At 42.1% G+C, this 26,468-nt stretch overlaps 1 protein-coding gene and 1 long non-coding RNA gene across 7 annotated transcripts in view; one reads left to right on the top strand and one right to left on the bottom strand.

Moving 5' to 3' along the window:
* MKLN1 (muskelin 1) overlaps positions 1 to 26,468 on the bottom strand; it is a 347,617-nt gene that overhangs the window by 130,708 nt on the left and 190,441 nt on the right. For 2 of the 6 annotated variants that reach the window (XM_055124482.1, XM_055124490.1), the window contains exon 1: positions 24,303 to 24,427. The exons of 3 other annotated variants lie outside the window; for them this stretch is intronic. In XM_055124482.1, coding sequence (XP_054980457.1) covers positions 24,303 to 24,400 — 98 coding nt within the window. In that variant the 5' untranslated portion in view covers positions 24,401 to 24,427. Of the gene's footprint in view, positions 1 to 23,837; positions 23,967 to 24,302; positions 24,428 to 26,468 lie in introns of those variants that run through there. One more of the 6 variants, XM_055124506.1, reaches the window with a different exon arrangement.
* Positions 24,213 to 26,468, top strand: part of LOC129401706 (uncharacterized) — a 67,031-nt gene continuing 64,775 nt past the window's right edge. The window contains exon 1 of the long non-coding RNA XR_008628419.1: positions 24,213 to 24,310. This is a non-coding gene — a long non-coding RNA (uncharacterized LOC129401706). The remainder of the gene's footprint in view (positions 24,311 to 26,468) is intronic.

The following is a 26,468-nucleotide window of genomic DNA, read 5'->3' as shown; positions in this document are numbered from 1 at the left end:
TGGCAGAAATGGGAAGTGGGCTACATTCATGTATTGAAAGACTCAACAAAGTAAATATGGTTGAAGAAAATAATACATGGTACAATGGTATAAATAAAATTAGAACTGGAAATTTAAAATTTTTCCTTGAAAATATGTATTTCCTCCTTATATCAAGGAATATAAGAAGGTAATAAATAAGATATGACAATCAAGCAGTAAAAAAGCATTTCTAGTTTCCAACTGTGAACTCCACAAATATCATTCCCCCATCAAGATGTAACAGTTCCAGAACATCTTGTACATCATGTAAATGGAACAGAAGGGCAAGCCTAAAGGGGCCCCCACTGGCCAAAGACAATCAAATGAATGTTTTTTAAAACAGCATGGATATATAAAGAGGCCGAGGGTTCAAAAACGCTTTTCTTTTTGTAAAAGAAATAAAATTAGTTACTTAGACGTATGTTATCAACTTGTTACTCTAGAAATTGGTCATTAAAAGAAAACCATCATATCATTTATCTTGCTTTTTCAGTAAAATTCTATCAGAGTAATCCAAGAGCTCTAATGGATAAGAGAAACTTTATAAAGAAAAATGCCGGCTATAAATATCTAAGAAGCATACCAGATCAAGTTGTCACTCCCAGAAGTAGTATCTCTTAAAATGACACAATGAAATGTATGGCACCACCTACAAAAACAATCTTTTAAAAAAGAAACATACAAAATCAAAGCAAGTCTATCCAATTCCCACTCTATATAAAATCACTGTCACTGTCATCCCGTTGCTCATCGATTTGTTTGAGCGGGCACCAGTAACATCTCTCGTTGTGAGACTTATTGTTACTGTTTTTGGCATATCCAATACACCACAGGTAGCTTGCCAGGCTCTGCCGTGGGCGGAGGAATGTAACACCGGTGTGCCGCGTGAAAGGCAAACGCACTACCACTGTGCTATCGCTCCAGCCCCTATGACAAAGAAATTAGTCAAATGTTACTATGAACAAAAAATCTGGGCATATCAAGAATGAAAGGGCTTCTTCAAAACAAGTTAAAACTCCCCAGAACTGGCAATGCTGAGCCTGACAATTAGTGCTCCCATTTAGTGCTGGGGGCCCCAAGAGCCAAAACCAGTGTAATGGGATGCTGGGATCGAAATCAGGGCTTGGTAATGCAAAACCTGAGCTCAAAAACGTTGAGCTATCTGCTCAGTACACTAAGATCATTCTCGGTGAAAAGAATGTCAAACGGGTATAACAAAAAATACAGTGAGCACTTAGGCCCTGCTTCAAAATATAAAAAGACAATTTAACAAACAAAATGCAATAGGCTGATTTTAATTGAATATGGGGCGGTTAGGTATTACTAAAGAATTACTGTTTACCTACTAAGCAAAATAATGGCAATATGTTATAAAAGATCTCAAACTACAAAATGCAAAAATGGCCCCCCTAATCCCTACCACCTAATACTCATGTCCACGTGTGATTCCCTACTTGCTACTAACCAATGGAATGTGTCAACGGTAATGGAAAAGTTACTTCTGGAACTAGCTACGTAACACTCTGATGTAACACTCTGACGTCCATCTTGCTAGAAGATTATCTCCCTTGCTGGCTTTGATAAGCAATGCCTCACGTTGAAGAGGTCCACATGGCAACACAGCTTTTTAGAAATTGGAGCCTGCCCACAACCACTTAAACTTGAACGCAGATTCTTTACCACTCTGCTAAATCCCCAGCAATGGTTTTGACTGTAGGGAGTCCTGTAAAGGATCTAAAGCAAAGGATTTATCTAAGCTATGCCCCAAACCTTGACGCTCAGAAACTATGATAATAAATGTGTATTGTTTTAAAGTGGTTCCTTAGTGGTAATATAATATGGGTTACAAGATACAATGTCTTTTTTTTTTTAACTTTTTGGGTCACACCCGGCAATGTTCAGGGGTTTACTCCTGGTTCTGCATTCAGGAACTGCTACTGGCAGTGGTCAGGGGACCATATGGGATGCCAGGGATCAAATCCTGGTCAGCTGCAAGCAAGGCTTACGCCCTACCCACTGTACTATTGCTCTGGCCCCAATACCTTCTTCTTGAGGTACATTGAAATACTTAAAAATAGGTGACAGGACCATATAGGCCAGGGTTCACAGTTACATGCCAGAATTTCAGTACGATCCCCAACACTGGGCGTAGTCCTTGAGCACTGTCAGGTGGGGCCCAAAAGCCAGAGGAAGAAAAAAAATAATGGAACAGAAGTTATACTTATCTTTTGTCTTTGAACCACACCTGGCTGTGCTTAAGGCTTACTCCTGACTTTCTGCTCGGGAATCGCTCTTTGAGGGACTCAGAGGAACATATGAGGTGCTAGGGACAAAACTTGGGTTGGCACATGTATGGCAGGCATCCTAATGCTGTACTATGGCTGAAGTCCAAGGTATATTTATCTTAAATCAGAAGAAAATTAAGAGAATGCAAAGAGATGGGGGGGGGGGGGGCGCCAGCGGTAGAATTCATTTTTCTATTACCTAAACTTGCAAGGTATTTATTATTAATACTTTTAAAAGAGCAATGGCAATAGCAAACACATATGACATAGTCAGGTAGTGGGCCTCTTGGCAATCAATTCAGGAGGTCATAAAAATCAAGAGAGTTGGGAGTCACCCTGCATTGTCCCCAGCTCCAGAATGAAGACTCCAACTAAAAGCTAAAACACATCAATGGAACCGAATCAGCAGAAACTAAGATCTTCATAAGACTATGGATAAAGACCACCAGATCACATAGTCCCTTTTCCTTGGCAATGTCCTAGCAACAACTCTTCTCTGCACAGGACCTTTAAATCAGCTCTGCAAAATCAACTCCTGTGCACTTCATTTTGGAGCTACCCACACATCCGAACTTGTGGGGCAGAGATAGGGCAGGGTGGGGGGGGTGCTAATTTCTTTACCGCACTCCCATCTTCTCTCCTATAATTGTTGAATAAAACTATTTTGCTTTACCATCCCCTGAAATTCTTTTCTGGCGGAATAAACAGCAAATTTAGGACCCAACTGAAAATAAGGACTGACATTTCCTCTTCTGAAGAGCATAATCTCACCTCCTCCTGAGAATCAAGGCTCCCCAAATCTTGAGGTAGTAGGGCCGACTCCTACCTGATGGCTGCAGAACTTGAATGTCCAGGCAGGAAGCATACTCACCCACCAGTCAGGCTGTGGTGGGTCAAGGAGCAAGGCAGCCCTATCTCTAACGTGGCTACTTCCAGCACTCTATGGTGCCCCTACACGCAACACTGGCAACACATACAACTCTTGGGAGCTTGTGTATTAGGAAAACAGATAAATGGAAGATGCACGGTCAAAGCAAAGTTTTAAAAATACTGCCTAGAAGTTGGCACAGTGACTGAATTAGGGCAGGGTTGAAACCCAGTGGTTGATAATGTAGAAGAGACAGCTGAATAAACAAAACTAGAACAGTATCCAAAGCATAAGTGAGAGAACTAATTTAACATACTCTCATCTTAACACATACACACATAAAAAAGAAAGAAAATGAAGCACAAATTTCATAAGGCTTTCGTATACCCTGAACATAACACTTCCACACTTCCATTGACAAAAAATTATTTTAAGTCTATATGAAACCAAAATTGTTTCACACTGTTAATACAGTCTGGCCAATTAATTATATTCTGGTTAATATATTCTAGTCAAAATACAAATAGATTTACAAAGATATAGTTTCTAAACTCAGCCTAAATGCTTATTTCTTAAACGGTCACAATTAAGCTATTATATCTTGACTGGCCTCAGTTTCTGCACTTGTAAATACCTACACTGCAAAGAACGCCTGTGGAAAATTGTAGAATGGCAATAGCCTAGAGAATAGAAAGCCATCTGCTTACCATCAACCCACAGCAAAACTCAAGTCAGCAGCTTATTATTACCAAGCACTTGAAAATGTTTGAGCCTAGAGCAATTATCTCTAAAGACTCCAGCACTCTGGGAACACATACCTATGTACACGCAACACAAACGAAAAGCGGCAGCCACTGGGAAAAGAGGATGGCAACAAATCAAACAAACATTCCCACAGAGTAAGATAGGAAACTCTCAACTAGTCAATAACCACCTGGGAAGGCAAACAAAATGTGGTTTGGTGTTTTCAAAAACCAGAAAGCTCTGCTAAGACACTGGCATAAAAAGTCCCCATTTACTGAATATCTCACAAGGTCATGAGTCAGTAAAAGAAAATTTTGTTTGTTTGTTTTGGGGCCACACCCAGCAGTGCTTAGAACTTACTCCTGGCTCTGTGCTCTGGAATCACTCCTGGTGGGGTTAAGGTATTACATATGGAGTGCTGGGGATTGACATGGGTCTATCATGTGCAAGGCACATGCTGTACTAGTTCTCTGGCACCAATTAAACAAATTTTAATTAACAAGTGGAACTTCAGAACATATTTCAAAACTACCAATTGCCCCTCTCCACCTGAGGCAAAAGCCACTAATTCAGGACATGAACTGAGAAAAGTTCGCTGCAACTTATTATGTACATTCTCAGACAAAATAGCAGAAAAAACCAAAGAGGATCTCAGAAACTAAACTATTTCCTAGCATTTTCAAAAGCTTCATTCATATGTAAACAATTTCATGAAAATAATCATTACTGTCTTCTGATTAAATTAAATTCTCAAAACATACTTGCTGAGTAACAATTTAGCTTAATTTGAATTACTATTATTTGTGATACGTTGGCAGAGACACATTTCTTTAAAAATTATTCTGTGATATCAACACTTTGCTGTCGTATGTCAAAAATAGTTTTGGCATAATCTTCAATTAAATGACCCCCACTGGCAAAGAAAACAAAAGGAAAAATAAAAAGATGGGCTCTATCAAATGAAAAAGTTTTCTGTCCTATGAAAGAAATGAGGCCTAAAACAAATGAACACCCACTGACTAGGAGAAAAATAGTCAAACATAAATGCATCAGGCAATGGGCTAGTATCCAAGTTATATAAAGCATGCTCAAAGCTTAACACCTTCCAAAAATATATCAAAATGGGGAGAGATGAATAAACACTTCTTCAAAGACATAAAGACAGTCAATAGGCATCTGAAAAAGTGCTCATCAGAGATATTCAGGTTGCTGCAAATCAAAATGACAATGGTCACACCAGGGAAAATGGTCCCTATCCACAGAACATTTGCCTTGTTCATGCTGACCCAGGTTCAATCACGGCACTAACATAAAGTGCCCCAAGCTGGCCACAAGTGATCCCTGAGCACAGTGCCTGGAGTAAGCCCTGAACACAGTCAAGTGTGGCCCCCCCCCCCCCCCACAAATACAAAAAAGTCCAGAAACAACAAACACTGGTGTGGATGTGATTTAAAAAAAAAAAAAAAAAAAAAACAACCTCAGGGCCAGGTCGATAGTAGACTGGGTAGGGTGTTTGTCTTGTGTGGGTCAACCTGAGTTCAATCCCTGGCATCCCATACAGTCCCCTGAGCACTACCAGGAGTCATTCCTGAGTGCAGAGCCAGGAATAAGTCCTGAGTGTGGCCCAAAAACAAACAAACAAAACAAAACTCCAAAATCCCTCTCCTTGCTGCTGCTTAAATTGCAATTCGGGTCAGCCTTGTTGGAAACTTACCAAAGAATCACAGATACAGCTTCAAAATGACCCCATAATTCCACTCCTGGACAGAAAAGCACATAAGCCACTGATTCCTAAGGATATATACAAACTGACCTGTTAACGCAGGCTGCTTCTCTCACCCCAGGCTCCTACATCAAGGTATTTCCAGGCTCCCATCCTTAGTTTCTTGACTAAGTTTCTTGACTAAGTTTCTTGACCACCCTTAGTTTCTTAACCTCTTCACACTAAAGACTTGAATCCTTCAACTCAGAGATACCTTCCTTTAAAAAAAATTTTTTTCTGGTATTTTTTTTTTTTTTACCTATTATGTAGAAAGTGCAGGGCTGCTATAAATGGTTGTGCCAGTTGCACTTTGCACAAGAAGAATCCCCTGAGGAATAGCCGGTAGCCCACTTACCAGTCCTGCATAAAGCATGAAAATTCATGAGAATAAGATAGTAGATGTTCTGGATCAATGTTAGTTGCCACGACTAAATTATCAGATATTTCCCATATTTTTTCTTCTAGTTTTTAGGTATTTTTCTATGTGTTGTGTAATTATAAGATAAAATAGATTTAAAAATCTTATTGTGGATTTTTTTCATAAATCTAGTATTTTTTGTCTAGGTTCAAAGAATAGATTATAACTATGATCTTATGTTTTTAAAAATTCCCCAAGTTTTGAGGCTGGAGCGATAGCACAGCGGGTAGGGCGTTTGCCTTGCACTCGGCCGACCCGGGTTCGATCCCCGGCATCCCATATGGTCCCCCAAGCACCGCCAGGAGTAATTCCTGAGTGCAGAGCCAGGAGTAACCCCTGAGCATCTCTGGGTGTGACCCAAAAAGTAAATAAATAAATAAATAAATAAATAAATAAATAAAAATAATAAAAGTTCCCCAAGTTTCAACAGACACAACTGAAATGTATTTCAGTCAATGACACGCAAGTATTTTTGCTCAAACTCCCTTAAATAATTTTGAAAAATCTACAGACATCCTCATCAGGGTTTCTGCTGTTGCCGTTTTCTTAGTGAAGTAAAAACAACTTTTATTTAGAAATCATAAAGTAAAAACAGCCTTTAGAAATTGAGAGAGTGCAAGCACACATGCGCTAAGTACACATCTCAAGAGGGGTGATGCAGGTGGCATGTTCAGGCGCCATGTACACTGTTAATGTTCAGCAACCCATGTACACTGTTAATAGATGATACACTTTTTTCATTTTGATGATCAATGATTCAAAAGTCATAATTCTACTTATCTTTGAATACTATCCATTTTTCATAAAGCTGGCATATTCTTTCAAAAGTATCAACAGAATAAAAGTATTACCTAATTTTTAAAATGCACTGTCATCCCGTTGTTCATGGATTTGCTCAAGCGGGCACCAGTAACGTCTCCATTGTGAGACTTGTTGTTACTGTTTTTGGCATATGGAATACATCAGAGATAGCTTGCTAGGCTCTGCCGTTCGGGCGGGATACTCTCAGTAGCTTGCTTGCTGGGCTCTCCAAAAGGGACGGAGGAATTGAACCCGGAATGGCCACGTACAAGGCAAATGCCCTACCCGCTGTGCTATCGCTCCACTCAATTTTAAAAATACATGGCTTTTCTATATTGATCGTGGTTTTCCTAAAACTTCACCCACAAAATTTTAATAATATACTTTTATTCTGAGCCTTTTATTTTTTACTGTTATTAATTAAAATTTAACTTTCTGGTTTCTGATCATCAGATTCTAAGTAATTTAAAACATTTTTTCTGGCTAGTATCATCAATAGTACAGGCACATTATTGATCCAGCCAACAAAACAGATAAAATTTAAAACATTAATAAAAGAAAATAGAGCTAAAATGATTTTCAATGATATGAAGACTTCTTATTCCAAAATGGCTAAATAAATGAATATCACTGCTAGAATAAAGTGAAATTCAACAGTCTATAACAACTTCTATTTTTGTAAGTAAACACATTCAAAATTTTGCTAACATAAATACAAGGGAACAGATGGAATTTGTCAGTACTCTTAATAAAAAAAAATTATTGATTCACTATGGATTACAAAGTATTCAAGATTTAGTTTCAGGCTCTCCGCCCAGATGTGACCCGAGTGGCCGCACACGAGCGGCCCCTTGGTTGCTGAACGCCCATGATCCCAGAGGCCAACTAACTACTTTCTGCACCAGCAGCTTCTTGCAGAAATGCCTCTAGACTGTGAACTAAGCTGAGGCCCCATACCCACCCAGGGAGAGGAAAGGTTTTTCTCTCTCTCGGCTTTTCCTTTCCCCAGCGGCAGTGTGGCGACCGCCATCTTATAAGGCCCACCAAACAGAGGTACGAGCTTGCAATGATGCAATTTCTGGCAGAAATTTCCCTGGACTTAATTACTAAAATACCAGAAATCCAAAACCTCATATGCTCTTCACTCTCAGCAATGGAAAACAAATTATCAAATGTTGCCTCTGCTGGAGCGATAGCAGAACGCTGTTGGACATTCGCCTTTCACTCAGCCAACCCGAGTTCGATTCCTCCTCCCCTCTCGGGGAGCCCGGCAAGCTACTGAGAGTATGGAGCCCGCACGGCAGAGCCTGGCAAGCTACCCATGCGTATTGGATATGCCAAAAACAGTAACAATAAGTCTCTCAATGAGAGACATTACTGGTGCCCGCTCAAACAAACCGATGAGCAACAGGATGACAGTGACAGTTGCCTCTGCGACAGGTCTGATTGTTGGGGGAAAATTCCAAATAATAATAGTGAATTTCCTGTTGAAATATTGAATGTAATCAAAGTAAAGAGAGAGTAAAGTGAAAATCATCAGCCACACAGGCTGGGGGTGCGGGTAGGATGGGAGGTCTCCTGGGGTTCTTGGTGGTGGAACATGTGCACTGGTGAAGGGATGGGTGTTCGATCATGGTATGACTGAGACTTAAGCCTGAAAGCTTTGTAACTTTTCACATGGTGATTCAACAAAATTTTTTAAAAAAACAAAAGATTTTGTTTCAGACATACAATGTTCCAACCCCAATCTCTTGACTCCCCTTGACCAATATCTCTAATTTCCCTACCGCCCCCCACAATCTGCCTCTATAAGGGCACAGTTTTTTCTTTTTTCCTTGAAGGAGTGTGGTTCACAATACAGTTACTGATAGGTTATCATGCATATCACTTAACCTCCATTCAGCACATGGTCTTTATCCACAGTGAACACTTCCCTTCAATCACTGCCTTAATGGTCAACCTATCTCCCACCCCCCATCAGTGGCAAGCTTTCTATTAAAGATCCATTCTCCAACTTTTCCTTTATATTGCCTTTGGGCTTTAATTATTTCTTATACCCCACATAGGAGGGCAATCATTCTGTGTCTGTCCCTCTCCCTGACTCATTTCACTCAGCAGAATACTCTCCAGGTCCATCAATGTATTAACAAATTGAATGACTTCATCTTTTCTTATGACCAAGTAGTATTCTATTGTCTATGTGTACCATAGCTTCTTTATTCAGTCATCTGTTTGGGGGCACTTGGGTTGTCTCCAGATTTTTGCTATTATGAATAGATGCAATAAACATAGAAGTGAAGATGTCTTTTCTGCATTGTTTTTGGAAGCATGAGGTATATTCCAGGATTGGAACTGCTGGCTGGTTGGAAGTTCGAGTCCTAGTTTTTGAGGAATGTCAATAGTGTCTTCCAAAAAGACTAAACCAGTCAACATTCCCAACAGCAGTGACTGTGGGTCCCATTCCACATTCCCCCTCTCCTGCATTCACACCAACACTGGTTGTTGTTCTTCCTGGTGAGTGCCAGGCTCTCTAGTGTGGCGTGATATCTAATTGTTGTTCTGATATGCATTTCCCTGATGATTAGTGATACAGAGCATTTTCTCATATGCCTTTAACCATTTGTATTTCTTTTTTGAGGGACTTCTGTTAATCTCTTCTTCCCATTATTTTTTCTTTTTTTTTTTCCCTTTTTGGGTCACATCCAGCAATGCTCAGGGGTTACTCCTGGCTTTGCACTCAGGAATTACTCCTGGCGGTGCTTACGGGACCATATGGGATGCCGGGGATGGAACCCAGGTCGGCCACATGCAAGGCAAACGCCCTACCCGCTGTGCTATTGCTCCGGCCCCTTCTTCCCATTTTTTGATAAGACTGTATGGCCTTTTCTTTGTGAAGTTCTATCAGTGTTTTATATATCTTGGATATTAACCCTTTATTGGATTGGTGTTGGGCAAATAATTTCTCCCAGTCTGTGGGCTTTATTTGTATTCTTATCATCATTTCCTTTTAGGTGCAGAAGCTACTTAATGTATTGTAGTGCCATTTATCTTTGCTTTTACAGGGTCAACGGTGTTTTATCCTTAAAGATACCTCTTGCTTCAATATCGTGAAGAAGTCTGCCTATGTTTCCTCTATATATCTTATGGAGACAAGTCTGATATTAAGGTCTTTAATCCATTTTGATTGGACCTTTAAGCATGGCATTAGAAAGAGTTCTGAATTCTTTTTTTTTTTTTTTTGCATGTGGCTAAAACATTTTTCCCAGCACCACTTGTTGAAGAGGCTTTCTTTGCTCATTTTTTTTCTGCTCCTTTACCAAAAATTAACTGACCATATAACTGAGGTCTCCTTCTGAATTTTTATTTCTATTCCACTGATCTGAGGGTTTGTCTTTTTTATGATACCACAATTTCAATTACTACCACTTTATAGTACAATTTGAAATTGGGGAAGGCAATGCCCTCCTGGGTATCCTTATAGGGACAAAACTGAATCTCTATAAATGTTTTGGGAAGCATAGTCATTTTGACAATCTTAATCCTCCCAATCGATGAGTAGATTTTTTTCCATTTCCTTTTGTTCTCTTTTATTTCTTTAAATATTATTTTCTATATAGAGCTGGAGCAATAGTGCAACAGGTAGGGCGTTCGCCTTGCACATGGCTGACCCGAGTTCGATTCCTCTGCCCCTCTCAAAGAGCCCGGCAAGCTACCAAGAGTATCTCGCCCGCACGGCAGAGCCTGGCAAGCTATCTGTGGCTTATTCGATATGTCAAAAACAGTAACAACATGTCTCACGATGGAGACATTACTGGTGCCCACTTGAGCAAATCGATGAGCAACAGGATGACAGTGACAGTCTTCATATAGATCTTTCAGTCAATTCTTAGGTACCAATTTTCTGAGGCACAATTGTGAATTGGATTTTTTTTTCTTAGTCTCTCCTTTGTTTTATTTTTGTATGTAGGTAAGCCATGAACTTTTGTATGCTAATTTTGTATCCTGACACATTACTATACACATCTACTATTTTCAGCGTTGTATGTTTTTTGTAGTCTTTAGGGCTTTTTTTTTTTTTTTTTTGGCTTTATGGGTCACACCAGGCAATGCTCAAGGGTTACTTCTGGCTCTGCACTCAGGAATTCTCCTGGTAATGCTGGGGGTCCATATGGGATGGCGAGGATCGAACCCGGGTCTCGTACGCAAGGCAAGCGCCCTACCCATTGTACTATCACTCCGGCCCCGTCTTTAGGGCTTTCTAAAAATATGCCACCAGCAAATAGTAAAAGACTGACTTTTTCCTTTCCTATCTTCATGCCCTTAGTATCTTTTACTTGCCTAATTGCTATGGCAATACTTCCAGTACTATGATGAATAGAAGTGCTGAGAGTAGGCAACCTTGTCTTGTACCTGATTTTAGAAGGAAAGCTTTCAGTTTTTCCCCACAGAATATGTTTGCTGTGGGCTTGTAGTTTATGACTTTGTTTATACTGATGAAAGTTCTTTCTGTTCCCATTTTATTGAGTTTTTTACATGAATGAGTGCTGGATCTTGTCAAACGCTTTCTTTGCATCTATTAATATGGTACATGTTGACTGATTAGAATGTTAAACCATCCTTGCATCCCTTGAATCCCACTTGGTAATGGTGTATGACCTTTTTGATGAGTTGTTGGATTCAATTTTAGTATTTTGTTGAAGGCTTTGCACCTTTGTCCATCAGGAATATCAGTCAGTAATTTTCTCTTTTTTGGTGCTGTTTGTCTTTTTTTGATACCAGGGTGTTTGCTTCATAGAAAATGGAAATGTTTGTTTCTTCAGCTTCCTGAATGAGCCCGAAAAGGACTGGAAGTAACTCTTTAAAGGTTTGAAAGAAATCACTAGTAAATCTATCTAGGCCTTAGCTTTTGTTTTTCGGTACACATTTGATCATCATTTTGATTTCCTCAATAATAATAAATCTGTTTGGGTATTCCACATCTTCTTATTTCAGACTTGGGAGGTTATAGCAGTCCAAAATTTTATCCATTTCTTCTAGATTTTGTTTCACTTCATAAAAATTTTTATAGTAATCCCCTAAGATTCTTTGCATTTCTGTGGTATCTGTTATGATGCCCCTCCACCCACCCCATTCATTTCTGATTCTATTCGTTCTCTCTGTGAGTCTTGCTAGTGGTTTACTGATCTTGTTTATTTTTCAAAGAACCAGCTCTTGGTTCCATTAATCTTTTTTTTAAAATAAATTTCCAATTCATTAATTTGTGCCCTTAACTTTTATTATTTCCTTTTTCCTGCCTGCTTTGGGCTCCCTTTGTTGGTCTTTTTCCAGTTTAAGCTGTGCAGTTAAGTTAATGTAGGTCCTTTCCTCTCAACATCACTTTTGCTGTGTCCCACAAGTTTTAGTAGTTCATGTTCTCAATCTTGTTTCCAGGAATCTTTTCATTTCCTCTCTGACCCAACTACTACTGAGTGAGCTGATTTCCAGGTATTTTTATTTCTCAATTTCTGTTTGTGATTAACTTCTACTTTCAGTGCACCGTGATCTGAAAAAAAGAATTGAAATGATTTTGATCCTCTTGACTTTATGGAATTATGTTTTGTGGCTCAGCGTGTGGTGTATCTTGGAGAATGTTATAAGTATGGTGAAGAAGAATCTGTTTTGGAGTTTGGAGGGGGATGAAATGACAGATATATAATATAAACATATAAAGTATATTTAAAATATTATACCCCATTATTTCATTTCTTCCTTCAAAACCAGCATTCTGCTGAGTTTTACTCTAGTTGCTCTAAAGAGATGACATGGTGATGTCAAAATATCCAGATATTATTGTGCTGATATCAATGTCTTCCCTCCACTTTACTTATTAGCAGTTATTTTAAGTAACTTGCTGGTTCCTCATTATGCACAATATGTTTAGGAGCATAAGTTCTTCCTGCTGTACATATCCCTTTACCATTAAAAAAATGAGTCTTTCTATCTCTCATAGCATTGTTAAGCCTAAGCCTGAAGTCAATGTTGTCTGATACAAGTATAATATCCTGATACCCTGGCCTTTTTGTGGCTGTTGTCTGTTTGAAATATTGTACTCCAACCTTTAACTTTGTGTATGGACTTAACTGTTCAAATGTGTTTCTTGGGGCTGGAGCGATAGCACAGCGGGTAGGGCGTTTGCCTTGCGCACAGTCGACCCAGGTTCAATTCCCAACATCCCAAATGGTCCCCTGAGCACCGCCAGGAGTGATTCCTGAATGCATGAGCCAGGAGTAACCCCTGTACATCGCCGGGTGTGACCCAAAAAGCAAAAAATAATAATAATAATAAAATAATAAACAAATGTTTCTTGTAGGCACAGAAAACTGGACTCAATTTTTAAATCCATCCTGCCACTCTGTCTTAATTCATGCTTTTAGACCATTGACATTGAGTGAGATTATTATGAAGTATTGTGCCATCATTCTATAGAAGTTTGCCATATTTGTAAGACTTGTGAGATTTTTCATGCCTTAACCACTTCACTTCTTGTAAAGTTTGTTTCAAAGCTATGAAGTTTCTGAGCTTTTGTTTAACTGAGAAATTCTGTCTCATTCCTTCAAATCTGATATCAAATCAAATCTGATCATCTAGTGTAGGATAACATAGCCTCAGGTAGCTTAGGTTTATTGGGTTACTCCCGTTACAGTGCTCCCATTCCTCTTTGCTTATTTGTAGCTTCTTTCTTAGTGTTCTGTTGACTTGTAAATATTGTTTTTCTCTTCTCCTTGAGACCTTTGCATAGTTTATTCAGAGCAATGTCTTTTTTGTATGGACACAGGAAGAATTTAGCAAATGCTATGCTTTTGTAACCTTATGTCATTTGGCTCTACATGATATTTTCTTCCTGGGCATCTGTTCTCTCAACCTAAGCCTTAGCTGCCCTTACTTCCTAGAACCCCCCAAAGCAGGGTCCCAACGAGGGACGAGACGGACCCAGGGCAAGCGGTGAGTTGTGTGCTACCCTGGCATCGAGATGGGCCTGGCCAAAGTGCCTAATGCTTAACTGTAAGTTAAGAGCTTGATCATGGACAAATGTTGTCATGATCCAAACAGTGATAACTAGATTTGGACCCTGCTAGGGTTAGAAGTGATTAATCTGGCCTGAGTGCTGTGGTCTGAGTCTGTGGCAAGATGTTGCCAGGAGAGCTGCCTTGCAAGCCTCAATGTATCTCTTGCTATCTCCATACAAAAATGACTAGTATTAAGATGTTAATAAGTGTTTGGACTAAGAAAAGAGAAAAACACCTTAAGAGTCAGCAAGGGCTTTGGAATGCCCTTTGAACCTGGCAGCCCTCAGGAAGGGCTTTCTTATGCTGATTTTGCTACCAGGCTGGGTGTAGCCTAGAGGGCAAGGTGGAAGAGACAAGTAGGAGGAGAGACTAGAGAAGCCAGAGGCTGGAGTAGATCCAGAGAGAGGATGGAGCTGGGAGTGCGGGAGATGGGAAAGATGGAAGATTGAATAAACGGTAACTAATCAGCAACCAGCTTGGTCCTCATTCTTCCTTCGCCTGCCTTTGGCCAACGGCCATCCCGATCCAGCCCATACACAGCGGTTCCGGAGCACCGGACGTGGGCGGTGAGACAGAGCTGCTCGGAGATCCTGCGAGTGCACACGCCCCTCGGCGTGCCTTAGTTTTTTACAGTCTAGCTGGGTAAAGTTTTCTTGGAGAAGTGTTCATTTCAGTGAGGTTTGTTTAAGTCCCACCACGTCTCTGGGCCAGCTAGGTATCATTTGACAAATCTGCTGTAAATCTTAAGGACACTCTTTGTTATGTGATTTCCAATGCTGACCTCACTGCCTCGAGTACTCCATTTCTATCTTGGCTTTCCTCCTTCTGATTAAGATGTGTCTTGGAGTGTTTTTATTTGAGTCTTTTATCTGGTACCTTTCAGGCCTCTTGAATCTGAGTTATGCTCTTCAACTCCGGAAACTTCTCAATGATGATTTCATTGACTATTGCTTCTTTATTGGAATTGCTTCCTGGGACCCTGATGATTCCTATGTCGTTACTCTTGAATTCATTCCAGAGTTCTCTTGTCTGCGCTTCACTGATTTCAGGCATTTTTCTATCTTCTACTGTTGTCTGGAGGTTTTCTGCATCTGATCTTAGAGCTCACTGATTTTGTCCTTAGCTACTCTTACTCTGCTGTTGAAGCCTTCCAGTGAGTTTCTTATTTCATCTACCAAATTCTTTAGTTCTGTCATTTCTGCTTGCTTTTTCATTTCTTATATCCTCTTGTGTTTGATTGGCTATCTGTTCCATTGTTTCTTTGATCTCCTTAAATATCCTTAACATTTCCTTTCTAAAGTCCTTATCAGAGAGGATGTACAGCTGGCTACTACATCTTCACTAAGTGTGGTGGGGATCTGCACTATTTTCCCATTATGAATTTTGTAGTCTGGAGGTGGGTGTTTTCAATGTGCCTTTCCCACCATCCCCACCCTCTGTGAGCTCTTTGGGGGGAACCAGCTTGGGTGTTTCTCTTTCCCTGTCAAAGTTATCTTGATTAGATCTCTTGTTTCAAACTAGTTGTTTCAATTTCCATGTGCTGGTTCCGGGAAGGCTTTGGATGTCTTTGACCCTGAGGCAGAAATGGTCATTCTTAAGTGCAGCTTCCTAGCAAGGTTCTAACAAAATACTGAGTTTACAGAATTAGAGCCTGGGGAAAGCCAAGCTGGGGGTCTAACACCCTTCACAGGGGTCTTTAGCTCTGAAGTGCATCTGTCACTGGTACTTCCAGGGTTCATCCCTGGGCCACAGTATCCTTAATTCTTTAATACCTTCTGAATGATATACCAAGAAGTCACATAATGTGCTATTGTTAAAATTCTCTTTATGATCTACCAACAGACAGGTAATTAGGTTTTCCTTTTCACAGTTTGTTTAAAGGAAAGAATTGAGAACCACCTGTTTTGCAAGAAATATTTTTGGTTTTTGTCCTTTTGATATTTAGAACTACCCCTTTACTTGGCATATTGAAGTATTTTATACTCAACAAGAGGAGAACAGCCACAGGCCCTTTGGTAAAAGTGAAATTGGAGGTAAGATGGCCAGAATCCTTTGAAATGCAGGAAAATCATCTGAGTTCTTGTTAAAATGCAAATTACACTGCAGTTCAGTCTAGAATAAAACTGAGATCCTGCCTTTTGAACAAATACCCAGTGATGACAATGGTACTGTTGAGTGAACCACACTGTGTCATTGAAAGATATTCCAAAATATATAAAGTAATAAGAGCCTAAAACAATGGCAATTTCTCAGGCTAGCTAGTAAGAGAAATACACAAGAATAAAAGAACACCTGGAAACTGGTCCCCTTAGAAATATTTAGCCTGTGCACCTATCCCTTGAATATATATCCCAGAGATAAGCTTGCCACAATCTGTGGGTTGCTGCTGAAGATTGGCTACTAAAAACTGAAATTGCTGGGTCTTCATTTAAATTAAGTCAGAGACTTTATTCACCTCACTTTCTACTTAAAATCTTTTGATGATACTGCACTTCTCAAAAAACAAAATTCAAACTCATTAACATGAAATCCTCTATATTTTGTTTATAGTCAAATGAGCAAATATCACACAACACAAATGAGCAAAACTCAACAACTCTGTATTTTGGTGTTTAAAAAAACATTGTTAAAATGAAATTCAATTTAAAACTTTTAGCAAAAGTTTCACAAAAAAAGGAAAGAAATAAAATTCAACTCAATTACAGCGAATCAGAAGTAACTAGTATTAAGACTTTAATAAGTCTCCTTCCACAGACATAAGCATACAAGTGTGACTATGTTTGTATATAAGCATATGCACTTAAAAATGAAAAACTGGGGGCTGGGGTGATAGCACAGTGGGTAGGGCATTTGCCTTGCACGTGGCCGACCCAGGTTCGATTCCCAGTATCCCATATGGTTCCCTGAGCACTGCCAGGGGTAATTCCTGAGTGCAGAGCCAGGAGTGTCCCCTGTGCATCACTGGGTGTAATCCAAAAAGAAAAAAAAAAAAAAGAAAAACTGGATCAAACTATCAGGGGTATTTTTAGCACCACCCCCCCTTTTTTTAATATGCCATACATCAGAAGCATTTTGTCTGCGTCATTAAAATAAAATAGATGGGCTGGAGATAGCACAGTGGGCAGGGCATTTGCCTCGCACACCGCCAACCCGGGTTCAATTCTCAGCATTCCATATTGTCCCCTGAGCACTGCCAGGAGTAATTCCTGAGTGCAGAGCCAGGAGTAACCCTGTGCATCGCCAGTTGTGACCCAAAAGCAAAAATAAAATAAAACAGATGTAATACTTGAGTCACATCTGGCTGTGGTGAGGGTTTATTTCTAATCTATGTGCTAAGGGATCACATACGTTTATGCCTGGAGTGCATATGGGGTGCAAAGGACTGACCTGCATTGTTCTCGTGCGAGTCAAACAACCTACCTGCTGTACTGTCTCTCTGGCCCCTAAAATTTATATTGTAATGGAAACTTAATAGCATTGTCATAATTCAGATATGCTCCAAAACTGTTCTATTAAATACAGTAAATCTGAGGGCAATGTCACTCTATCAATGTCAGATTTCCTAGATTAATTTGCATTCTATATACTAAACTTTTGATAAGTATAAAAATAAGGACTGTCGTAAGAGGAAGATCAGGTTAGAGTAATAATGAAAAAATAAAGCATCTTGGGGCTGGAGTGATGATAGCACAGCAGGTAGGGCGTTTGCCTTGCATGGGGCCAACCCGGGTTCGATTCCCAGCATCCCATATGGTCCCCTGAGCACCACCAGGGGTAATTCCTGAGTGCAGAGCCAGGAGTGACCCCTGTGCATTGCCCGGTGTGACCCAAAAAAGAAAAAAAAAAGCATCTTGGGGCCAGAGACAGTACAGGGGTTAGCCTGACACTTGGTCAACCTGAGTTCAAATCTCTGGCACTACTATGGTCACGACTTATAATTGTCAGGGTACACTTTCACTTCTGAGCACCACCAGGTGTTGTCCAAAATCCAGGGGAAGGGAGGGAGAGAGGGAGGGACCGAGGGAGAAAGGAAGAGTAAGGAGAGAAAGAAAACATAAAAGTTCTATCTAATTCATTTATTTATTTACTTAAGACTAGACATTATAAGGAGGAAGAATTTCATAGTCTTTATGGATGTTTGAGGACTAGCTGGGAAGATAGCTACTAATCAAATAATCACATAAATATATAATTATAAGCAGTATCAATAAATACATGAGGAATGTACACATTTGTATGAAAATATTTACTCTAGAGGCAAGTGAGGGGAATGCCAAACTAAGCTGGAAGGATGAGGGTAAGGCAAAGTTTCCTGAAAAAGTGACATTTAGCTGATGAAGAGTTCAAGGAGCTAGGTTTATGGCTCTTCCAATAAAAATCCAAAAAGAAAAAGGGGTAGAAAAGGGGACTATATACAAGATATTAAAAATAATTTAGCATTTCTAGTCAAAATTTCTAGAGTTTATACAAAGCAATGTATTTTAGTAATACATACACTGGTGGTGGCAGTTTCATTCATACCAAAGAAATACAAGAATATTCTTTAAGGGGCTAGAGAGACAGTACAGCAGGTAAGGCACTTGCCTTACATGTGGCCAATCTGGGTTCAATCCCCAAAATCCCATATGGTCCCCTGAGCACAGCCAGGAATAATCCCTGAGCACTGGTACAAGTAAGCCCTGAGCACAGTTTATTGTGGCTCAAAAATAGAAAAAAAAAAAAAAAGGAGAGGAAAGAAATATTCTCTAAGGTATTAAATACTAGCAACAGCGTCAGACAATAATATTTGCATCAGACCCTGTATCTTCCTTCTACACAGGTCCTTACGCAAACTAATACTTATTTAAATTCTAATTTAAAAAGCATGTAAAAGACACATTATAGGAGGAAGAAATAACTATTTATGGCAAAGATTAAGGTCTCATTATATGGACTGCATAAATAAATCCTAAGAGAGATTTGTAAATTACAATAAAACCAAATTACAACATCTTTTTAAGTCTTAAGTCCATAAGTACTTTAAACAATTGCTAAAAACAATTATTTATGTTCCATGAATTTTTTTCCCTCTATCAGATATTAGGAATAATGAGTTAAGGTATTCAACTATAAAACAGGGGTGGGGGGTGGCGGGGGTGGCAACTGACTAGAAATATTGAGGGCTTGAGAATTACATTATAACCAAGAGGAATTCACAACCCTACAAGAAGATAATAACAATCTATTATATTGGAACAAGACAGATTTCCACTTCTAGATAGAACTGAATAACCTATTCAACATCCCCTCTTAGAATTGGACAAAAATAATAAATAACTATAAAATGAGGGGGTAACGTTTGTAAGCTCTGAGACTTTCCAACACATCTAGGGCTTAAGATGATAAACTCATAAAATTTATAAGCATCCTTTAGAAAAGAGAGGATGGCTACTAAATGGCAATAAGGTCATCACAGGTTTCACAATTTCACAAGGCTCAGAAAATAAAATACTTGTTAGCTGGGTATTTCCCTGATGCCCTAGACACGTGTCAAACGCCCATAAAGAAGGAAGGCACAAAAGAGGAGGTGCTTTGTTTCTCAAATACATGATTAGTTAAAAAAAAAAATACTCATTTGAAAACCAAAATAAAGGAAGTGGGGCGGAATAACGAAGTATTAGGAACTGTAAGATACAGTATCCTCTGGACATCTCTAAGAACAAATCTGATTAAAACCACTCACTAATTACTACAGATGACACCCAAATAATCTCAGAGTAAAAACAAGATTTCCTACACACACAGCAGGAAAATATGTTGATCACTTTAATTCAACAATTCAGTACCTAAGAATTTATCATAAAAGAGCTCAAGATCTATTTTTGCGATACAAACTCTGATAAGGACCCAAAAAATAACAAAAACAAACCAACCTTAAAATCTGAATGACCAATGATATGAAATCTATTTTTTTAATTTCATAAAATCGCTACATGGAGTAAATGCATTCACAGTAAATAACAACACCTAAGAATACAGAAATATTACATATTAAGAAGCATTGCATATTAAGGAGGAAAAAATATAAAACAATACACAGGATAACACCAAGTGGAAAGCATGCACAAAACCAAGAATGATACACCAAAGGATGACTAGCTATCTTTGATTTTTTTAAAAAAAAGAGTAATTCAGGGGCTGGAGTGATAGCACAGCGGGTAGGGCGTTTGCCTTGCACACGGCCGACCCAGGTTCAAATCCCAGCATCCCATATGGTCCCCTGAGCACCGCCAGCGGTGATTCCTGAGTGCATTAGCCAGGAGTAACCCCTGTGCATTGCTGAGTGTGACCCAAAAAGCAAAAAAAAGGAGTAATTCATGTTTTATTTCTGTTGAGCCACACTTTATAATAAATGTAGGATTTTTTGCAATTTTAAAAATACATTCATTTTAATATTTTAAACATATATGTGGAACAAATAGTTGAAACAGGTTCACTGCCTAACCTTGCTGAACTTTATAAATCACAACTTAACATAAGGTATAATTTTAATCCATGTTTCATTTTAAGTAATAAAGACTAATGGGAATAAAGGCAAACCCTTTCGAATGTATTAACTTTTACTATCTAATATAGTTACATCTTTCAATTATATGTAACCAAAATAAAAATTATTCTATATAAATGAAATCAATGCATAAAATAACTTACAAAGGTTCTTCCCAGTTTTCATATTAAAATATTAAGATCTTAAATGTTAAATTAAAATATAGGGCACATCTTATCTAAATTTCCAATTGAGCACATATTATACTTACACGAAATACTGAAACACTTTTGAGAACACAAGTCAAGAAAGTCCAAGATCAGAATCTATCTCCCACAACTTTTTCAACTCTTGGACCTAGGCAAGTGAACTTACCTTTTCTCAATTTTTCTAACTGTGAAGCTGAGAGTTAACATTTATCACTGAATTGTTATGAACTGCCAAGGAATAGAAGATACCCAAAATGAGGTGGTTGTTACTAGATACACATGCAACAGTTCTGAAGTCACAAAGCTGGCCAAACTTTCTGAAACTCTAAGACCTTGAACAACTTAACGTGGATAAAAAGCCTTTGCACAACACAGGATCTATCTTGTCTGGTATGTGCTACGGATTAAATAAAACTACACATAGGAGGCACTGGATGAATGTAGTTACTATTGCTATCAGCTACTGCAAGGTGCACTTGGGTATAAGGACTATTCATAAAGTATGTTTTACACATAACAATGCACATAAATCCTAAGAATCAGCACTAAAACTTTCCTTAATTCCTAAATCCCATAAAAAAAGGTAAAACACAAGCAAACTACTTCAAGTACATTAAGAACGGCTCACTTAGTTTCAAAGTAAAAACATATTATCTACAACTAGATTTGTCTAGATCTGTTTTAATATTTTTAAGGTTCAAATAAATCGAGGAGTTAGAGGGGAATTTTTTCCCCCTTGCTTTTGGGAGAGGGAAAACCCTTCCAAGACCCTAAGGAGAAAAAGAGATAGCTAAATTTTTCTTTTTCATTTTATCCCTATAATTTCAAATATCTTTACACAACTAACGTTAAGGCGCCAGCTGGACAGTAGAAGAGGTAAGGTGCTACCCAGTTCAAATTCCCAGCACTAAATCTAGTCCCCAAGTATCATAAAAATAAGCCAATATTATTATTTACACTAATTGACACTAGTAATGTAAGTGCCTCTAACTCACAGCGCTTATCTGTGACCTCCTTGGAGCAGGGCAGCTCTACAGCTGGCGCCACTCTGGAGCCAAGAGAGTTGGGGTTCAACTCCTGTTTCATCTAGCCCTTCAAACTTTGGCAAATTTTAACCTCCTCAGGCCTTTTCCTCATCTGGAAACAGAGACTGCTCAAACAAAGACTGTGAAATTAAACGAGTTCATGTACCCTAAAAGTGTTCATGAAGAGCCGAACATAGGGAAATCATATTACGTGATTACCACTGCTGTTTTATTATTACTCTCTTCGATGCCTAGGTCTGTGAGTTGCAAAACATAAGCAGCTTCTATTCTGTGGGCAAATTCAACAATGGTTTTATTTAGGGCTGAAAAGATAACGTCAAGAGCTGGAACGCATGTGCAAGGCCCAAGTTGGATGCCAAGTACCACAGGGTGCCCTCCACACTGCCAGGCTCACCAAAGACTAACCCGCCAGGCACTGAGCTGGGAGTAGCCCTATGACCACCTGATGTACACACCCACCTCCCAATTTTTTTAAAGGTTTTCTTCAAATTGAAACTGCTTAGGAAGTACCTTCACATGAACCTCATTGCCAGTAAAAGATACAGCAATCGCTACAGAGGGCTCTGGGTCAAGGTTAGGAAAATGAAAACTTTTCTTATATTTCCTATCGCACAAAGTTAAAATTCAGGCACAGCAAGCTCCAACTTCACAAACTCAAAACTTTCGAACACTCCATTTATAGCTACACTTTTATCAAAGTAAAGGTTCAGATTACTTTCTACAACAATAGTTCATAGTGTTTTAAAATAAAAACTATACTTCATGGCCATGATCAATGACACTCAAGGAGCGAAACAAAGATTAAATGAGACGCTAAAATGAAACTGCTTGCAAGTTAAGAATCCATTAAACACGTTTCCCCAATTTCAAACAGTTGTCTTCTAACACCAACACTAATGTTCCAGTCATTTCAAATCCAGGACAAGGGTAACGAGACAAAGTAAAACTGTCTTTCAGCTAGAAGCATGTCATGCCTAAAATGTGTGATTCTTTCTCTGTTTAGAATGAAGACAGAACCTGTGGAGTCCAAGTCTCCAACGACAGTGCCAAATCTTGGTTGGACGTGGCCTAATTACAGCAGAAAATCTACCCAGGAAAAAAAATATCCCTCCCCCCTCACCAATTTCCAACATCAATTCCGGTTCAACAACTCGAGAACCCTAAAACCGGAGGGCAAGGGCCTATGGTTCCATTCCAGCCCCGGCGGGGGGTCTAACACGCTCACCTGCCCACCTGCAAATTAAATGCTGGTTACAGCATCAAACTGGGACACAGCCACAGAGGAGCCATCTCTAAGTCACACGGGCCACATGAGGTGACAAATCACTTGGCTTCCTTTCCACCGCCAGATCCTCCTGGAAGGCCTGACTGCCAAACTGGACCAGGGGCCTGGCAGCCCAGAGAGGTCAACACAGACCCCTCAGAGTCTCAGCTCTACTCTTTTTTGAGATTTTTTTTTTTTTGGACTGGATCTGACTCCAGAACCCAAGTTTAAGAGAAAGTAGGAAATTCCTGAAATAGTCCTCCCCTTTCAGCCAGCTCTGCAGTTCTAGTTCCCTGCATTTTGCTCCCAAACGTCCAAAACACTATCACTTTGTCACTAGATTTGTCCCCTGGGCCCCAGAGACGACGCTTCAGTAGCAGAGGAGGCAAGGAGCACGCTTTTCAGGAGTGTGCACGGGCTCCTGGAAAAACTTTGCAGTGACCAGTGTCTCTTACCCGGAGCTTAGAAACCGGAGTTAACCGGAGTTAGGGCTACTCCCGTCAAAAACTGTAGAAAAGAACTTCCAACGCTTAAAAAAAAAGAAAAAAAAGAGTTTGCCCCACCCCCAACCGTGTGTGTGTGTGTGTGTGTGTGTGTGTGTATGTGTGTGCACGCAATATATATTGACATGTTGCATATAGATAGATCACAATGCAACGAAACCCTAAACCGGGGGTGAGCAAAGCGAGGTCGGTCGCGGATGCTGCATTCACCCCCGCCAGGCTCTCCCCGACCGCATCTGAGTTTCGGGGCCGGCGCGGGCCCCTCGGGCGCTGCCCCTCCTGCCCACCACTCTCCCTGCCAGAAGCACCGGCCAGAAACGGCCACACCGCCCCGTCCCCCGCACCTCGAGGAATCCCGCGGAAGCCGACCCCTCGCCCGCCGCCGTCCGGCGTCCCGGGGGGCCGGGACCCCTCCCCTCGACGGCCAGGGTCCGGCCGGCGGCGGCGGCGGTGGCGGTGGCGGCAGGGACCGTTCCCCCCTCCCCCTCCCCTCCCCCTCCCCCTCCGGGCCCGGTGCTCGCGCCGCCGCCGCCGCCGCCCGCTGAGGCTCGCCCGCGGGCCCGGCCCCACCTCCCCGCGGCCGCCCGCGCTCCCGCCCCGCCACACCCCGCCCCGTCGGGCCCCGGAGCCCCGCTCGGGGCGGCCGCACGGCGACTCCCGGAGGCCGAGGCGTCCCCCGCCGGCAGCGCGCGTCGCCACCAGGCCCCGCCTGGGCCTCTCGGCGCCCGCCGCCCCCCAGCAGCCACCCGCGGCGGGCCGGCGCCGGGCAGTCGGTCGGGCGGCCCCGGGCGCGGGGCCCCGGCACTCACTCGGGAAGGTAGGTGGACGAGAAGGAGCTCCACTTGTGCAGCGCGTAGGGCAGAAGCCGGCACTCGGGCGCCGCAGCGAAAGCCCCGCCGGCCGCCATCTTGTCAGCCCCGGAGCGGCCGCCACCGAGCGGCTGCCGCGCCGGGAGGAGGGGAGAGGGGCGTGGCCTCCTCTTAAAGGGACCGCGGCGGGTTCGGAGGCCGCTCTCGGAGTTGGAGAAAGTGATGGGCGGAGTAGGGGGTGGGGGGAGTGGTTGGAGGGAGCGCAGCGGGGGGTGGAAACTGAGGGATGGAGAAGCGCGCTGGTCCCTGAACTAAGGGAACGCCCCTCCCTTGCGCGCCCTTCACTACTGCTGGAGCCTGGGAGCGGGATGTGAGCGCCCCACCACCCCCCACTCCTCTTCCCCCTCTCCCGCCTTCCTCCCGCCACCCCACCCCCGCCACCAGGGCACACTTCTGGGTGGGGGGCGGGGGGGCGGTGGTTGGAGTTTCAACGTGCTGCAAAGGATTTTTCTTCGAGGCCAAGGTAAAGGAGTGGGTTACGTGGGGGTGGGGGAGGGTAGGGTCCGTCGAGCCGATGAAGGGAAAGAAATTGCCATTTGGGGCTAAGTAGAGGGCTGGGAGAAAGGGATGCGATGTTGGCGATCCTAAGGGATGGGTGAGTCCTTTTGGGGAGCAGTAGGGGGGGGGGGGACCGTGCTCCGAGTGGCAGGAGTGGCAGTCGTTCCCCTAGGTGAGCTCCAGAGGGGATGGGAAAGGGAAAGGCTCGGGGAAACTTCGTGCACAGGAGCTGTGAGCTCTTTGCCAGAGCTGGGCCGGCTGTGCCACTCCCCCAAGTCCGGGAGGGCTTGGGACGCAGGGCGTCCTCATTTGCCTCCTCGTGCGTACAGCTTGGCCAGAAATACGGCCAGCCCATACGGCCAGTCCCCCTCCCCGTACCCCCCACCACACACACACACACACACACACACACACACACACACACACAGACGCTCAGCGCGGGCAGGTGCTCTGGGCGGGAGGCATAGTCCAGGAGGTACCCAGGAGGCCAGAGAGGGTTCCTCCCAGCTGCTTATCTCCAAGGCGCACCTGCTCCAGATGTCTGCCCCTGGAAACTAGGGTGCCCACGGGAGCTGGGCAGGGTGCTGTGCTCCCTGGCTCAGCCTCTGCACTTCACCGTGAACCCCTAGTCTGAGCCCAGCCTCCCGGAATGACTGGGCACGGTCCCAGTCTGTCTCCACTTGCAGAAGGGGACAGACATCCCGAACCAAAGGGGACCTCAGTGAAGGGAGACAGCCCTGTACTGGTCTTCTCTGCCGGCGAGAACCGTAAGCCCTCCTGAGGCTCTGATCCCCACTCCTCGTTTGAATGGGCTTTTGCCTGGAGACAAATGGGATCCAGGATGATGCCTGGAGACAGATGGGATCCCGGAGGCCGAGCTGGAAGGTCGAGCTGGAAGGTCGCAGGATGTGCACCAGTGAAAGGGCAGGGGTTTGTGTGTGTGCGCGTGCGTTGCATCATGGGGAAGGGTTATCTGTCCCCTACGGCATGCTGTCACCCCAGCAACTGGAATTGGGGAGCTGCCAGAAACAGTGGGAAAGCCCAGAGAGAGATAATCCCAAAGAGAATTACTGGTTCTCTTGAAGGGTAAGGCAGGGAGGGATAGAGAGATTCTCTAAAGAGTGGGGGTGGTGTGAAAGTTAAAGTAAATGGTTCGGTTCAGTGAGTTTAGGGGTCCCAACTTGCTCCTATATCTGTGACCTGAGTGTAGAGTTCTTAATTTTTTGCAGACTTAAGAGTTGTATATCCTGAGTGGTATTGTTTAAACTGAATGAGCTTTCTTTTTTTTTTTTTTTATTAGTGAATCACTGTGAGGTACAGTTACAGACTTACAAACTTCCGTGCTTGGATTTCAGTCATACAATGATCGAGTACCCATCCCTCCACCAGTGCCCATTTTCCACCACCAATGGTCCTAACATTCCTCCCACCACCCCCACCCTGTCCCCTCCACCCCACCCTGCCTCTGTGGAAGGGCATTCCCCTTTGCTCTCTCTCTCTCCTTTAGGGTGTTGTGGTTTGCAATAGAGGTATTAAGTGGCCATCATGTTTAGTCTATAGTCTGCTTCCAGCCCGCATCTCCCATCCCAAACGGGTCCTCCTATCACC

Source organism: Sorex araneus, chromosome 1 (genome assembly GCF_027595985.1).
Source record: "Sorex araneus isolate mSorAra2 chromosome 1, mSorAra2.pri, whole genome shotgun sequence".
Classification (NCBI taxonomy): Eukaryota; Metazoa; Chordata; class Mammalia; order Eulipotyphla; family Soricidae; genus Sorex; species Sorex araneus.
The sequence above is the reverse complement of the archived record's forward strand: the minus strand, read 5'-3'. Positions and strand labels throughout refer to the sequence as shown.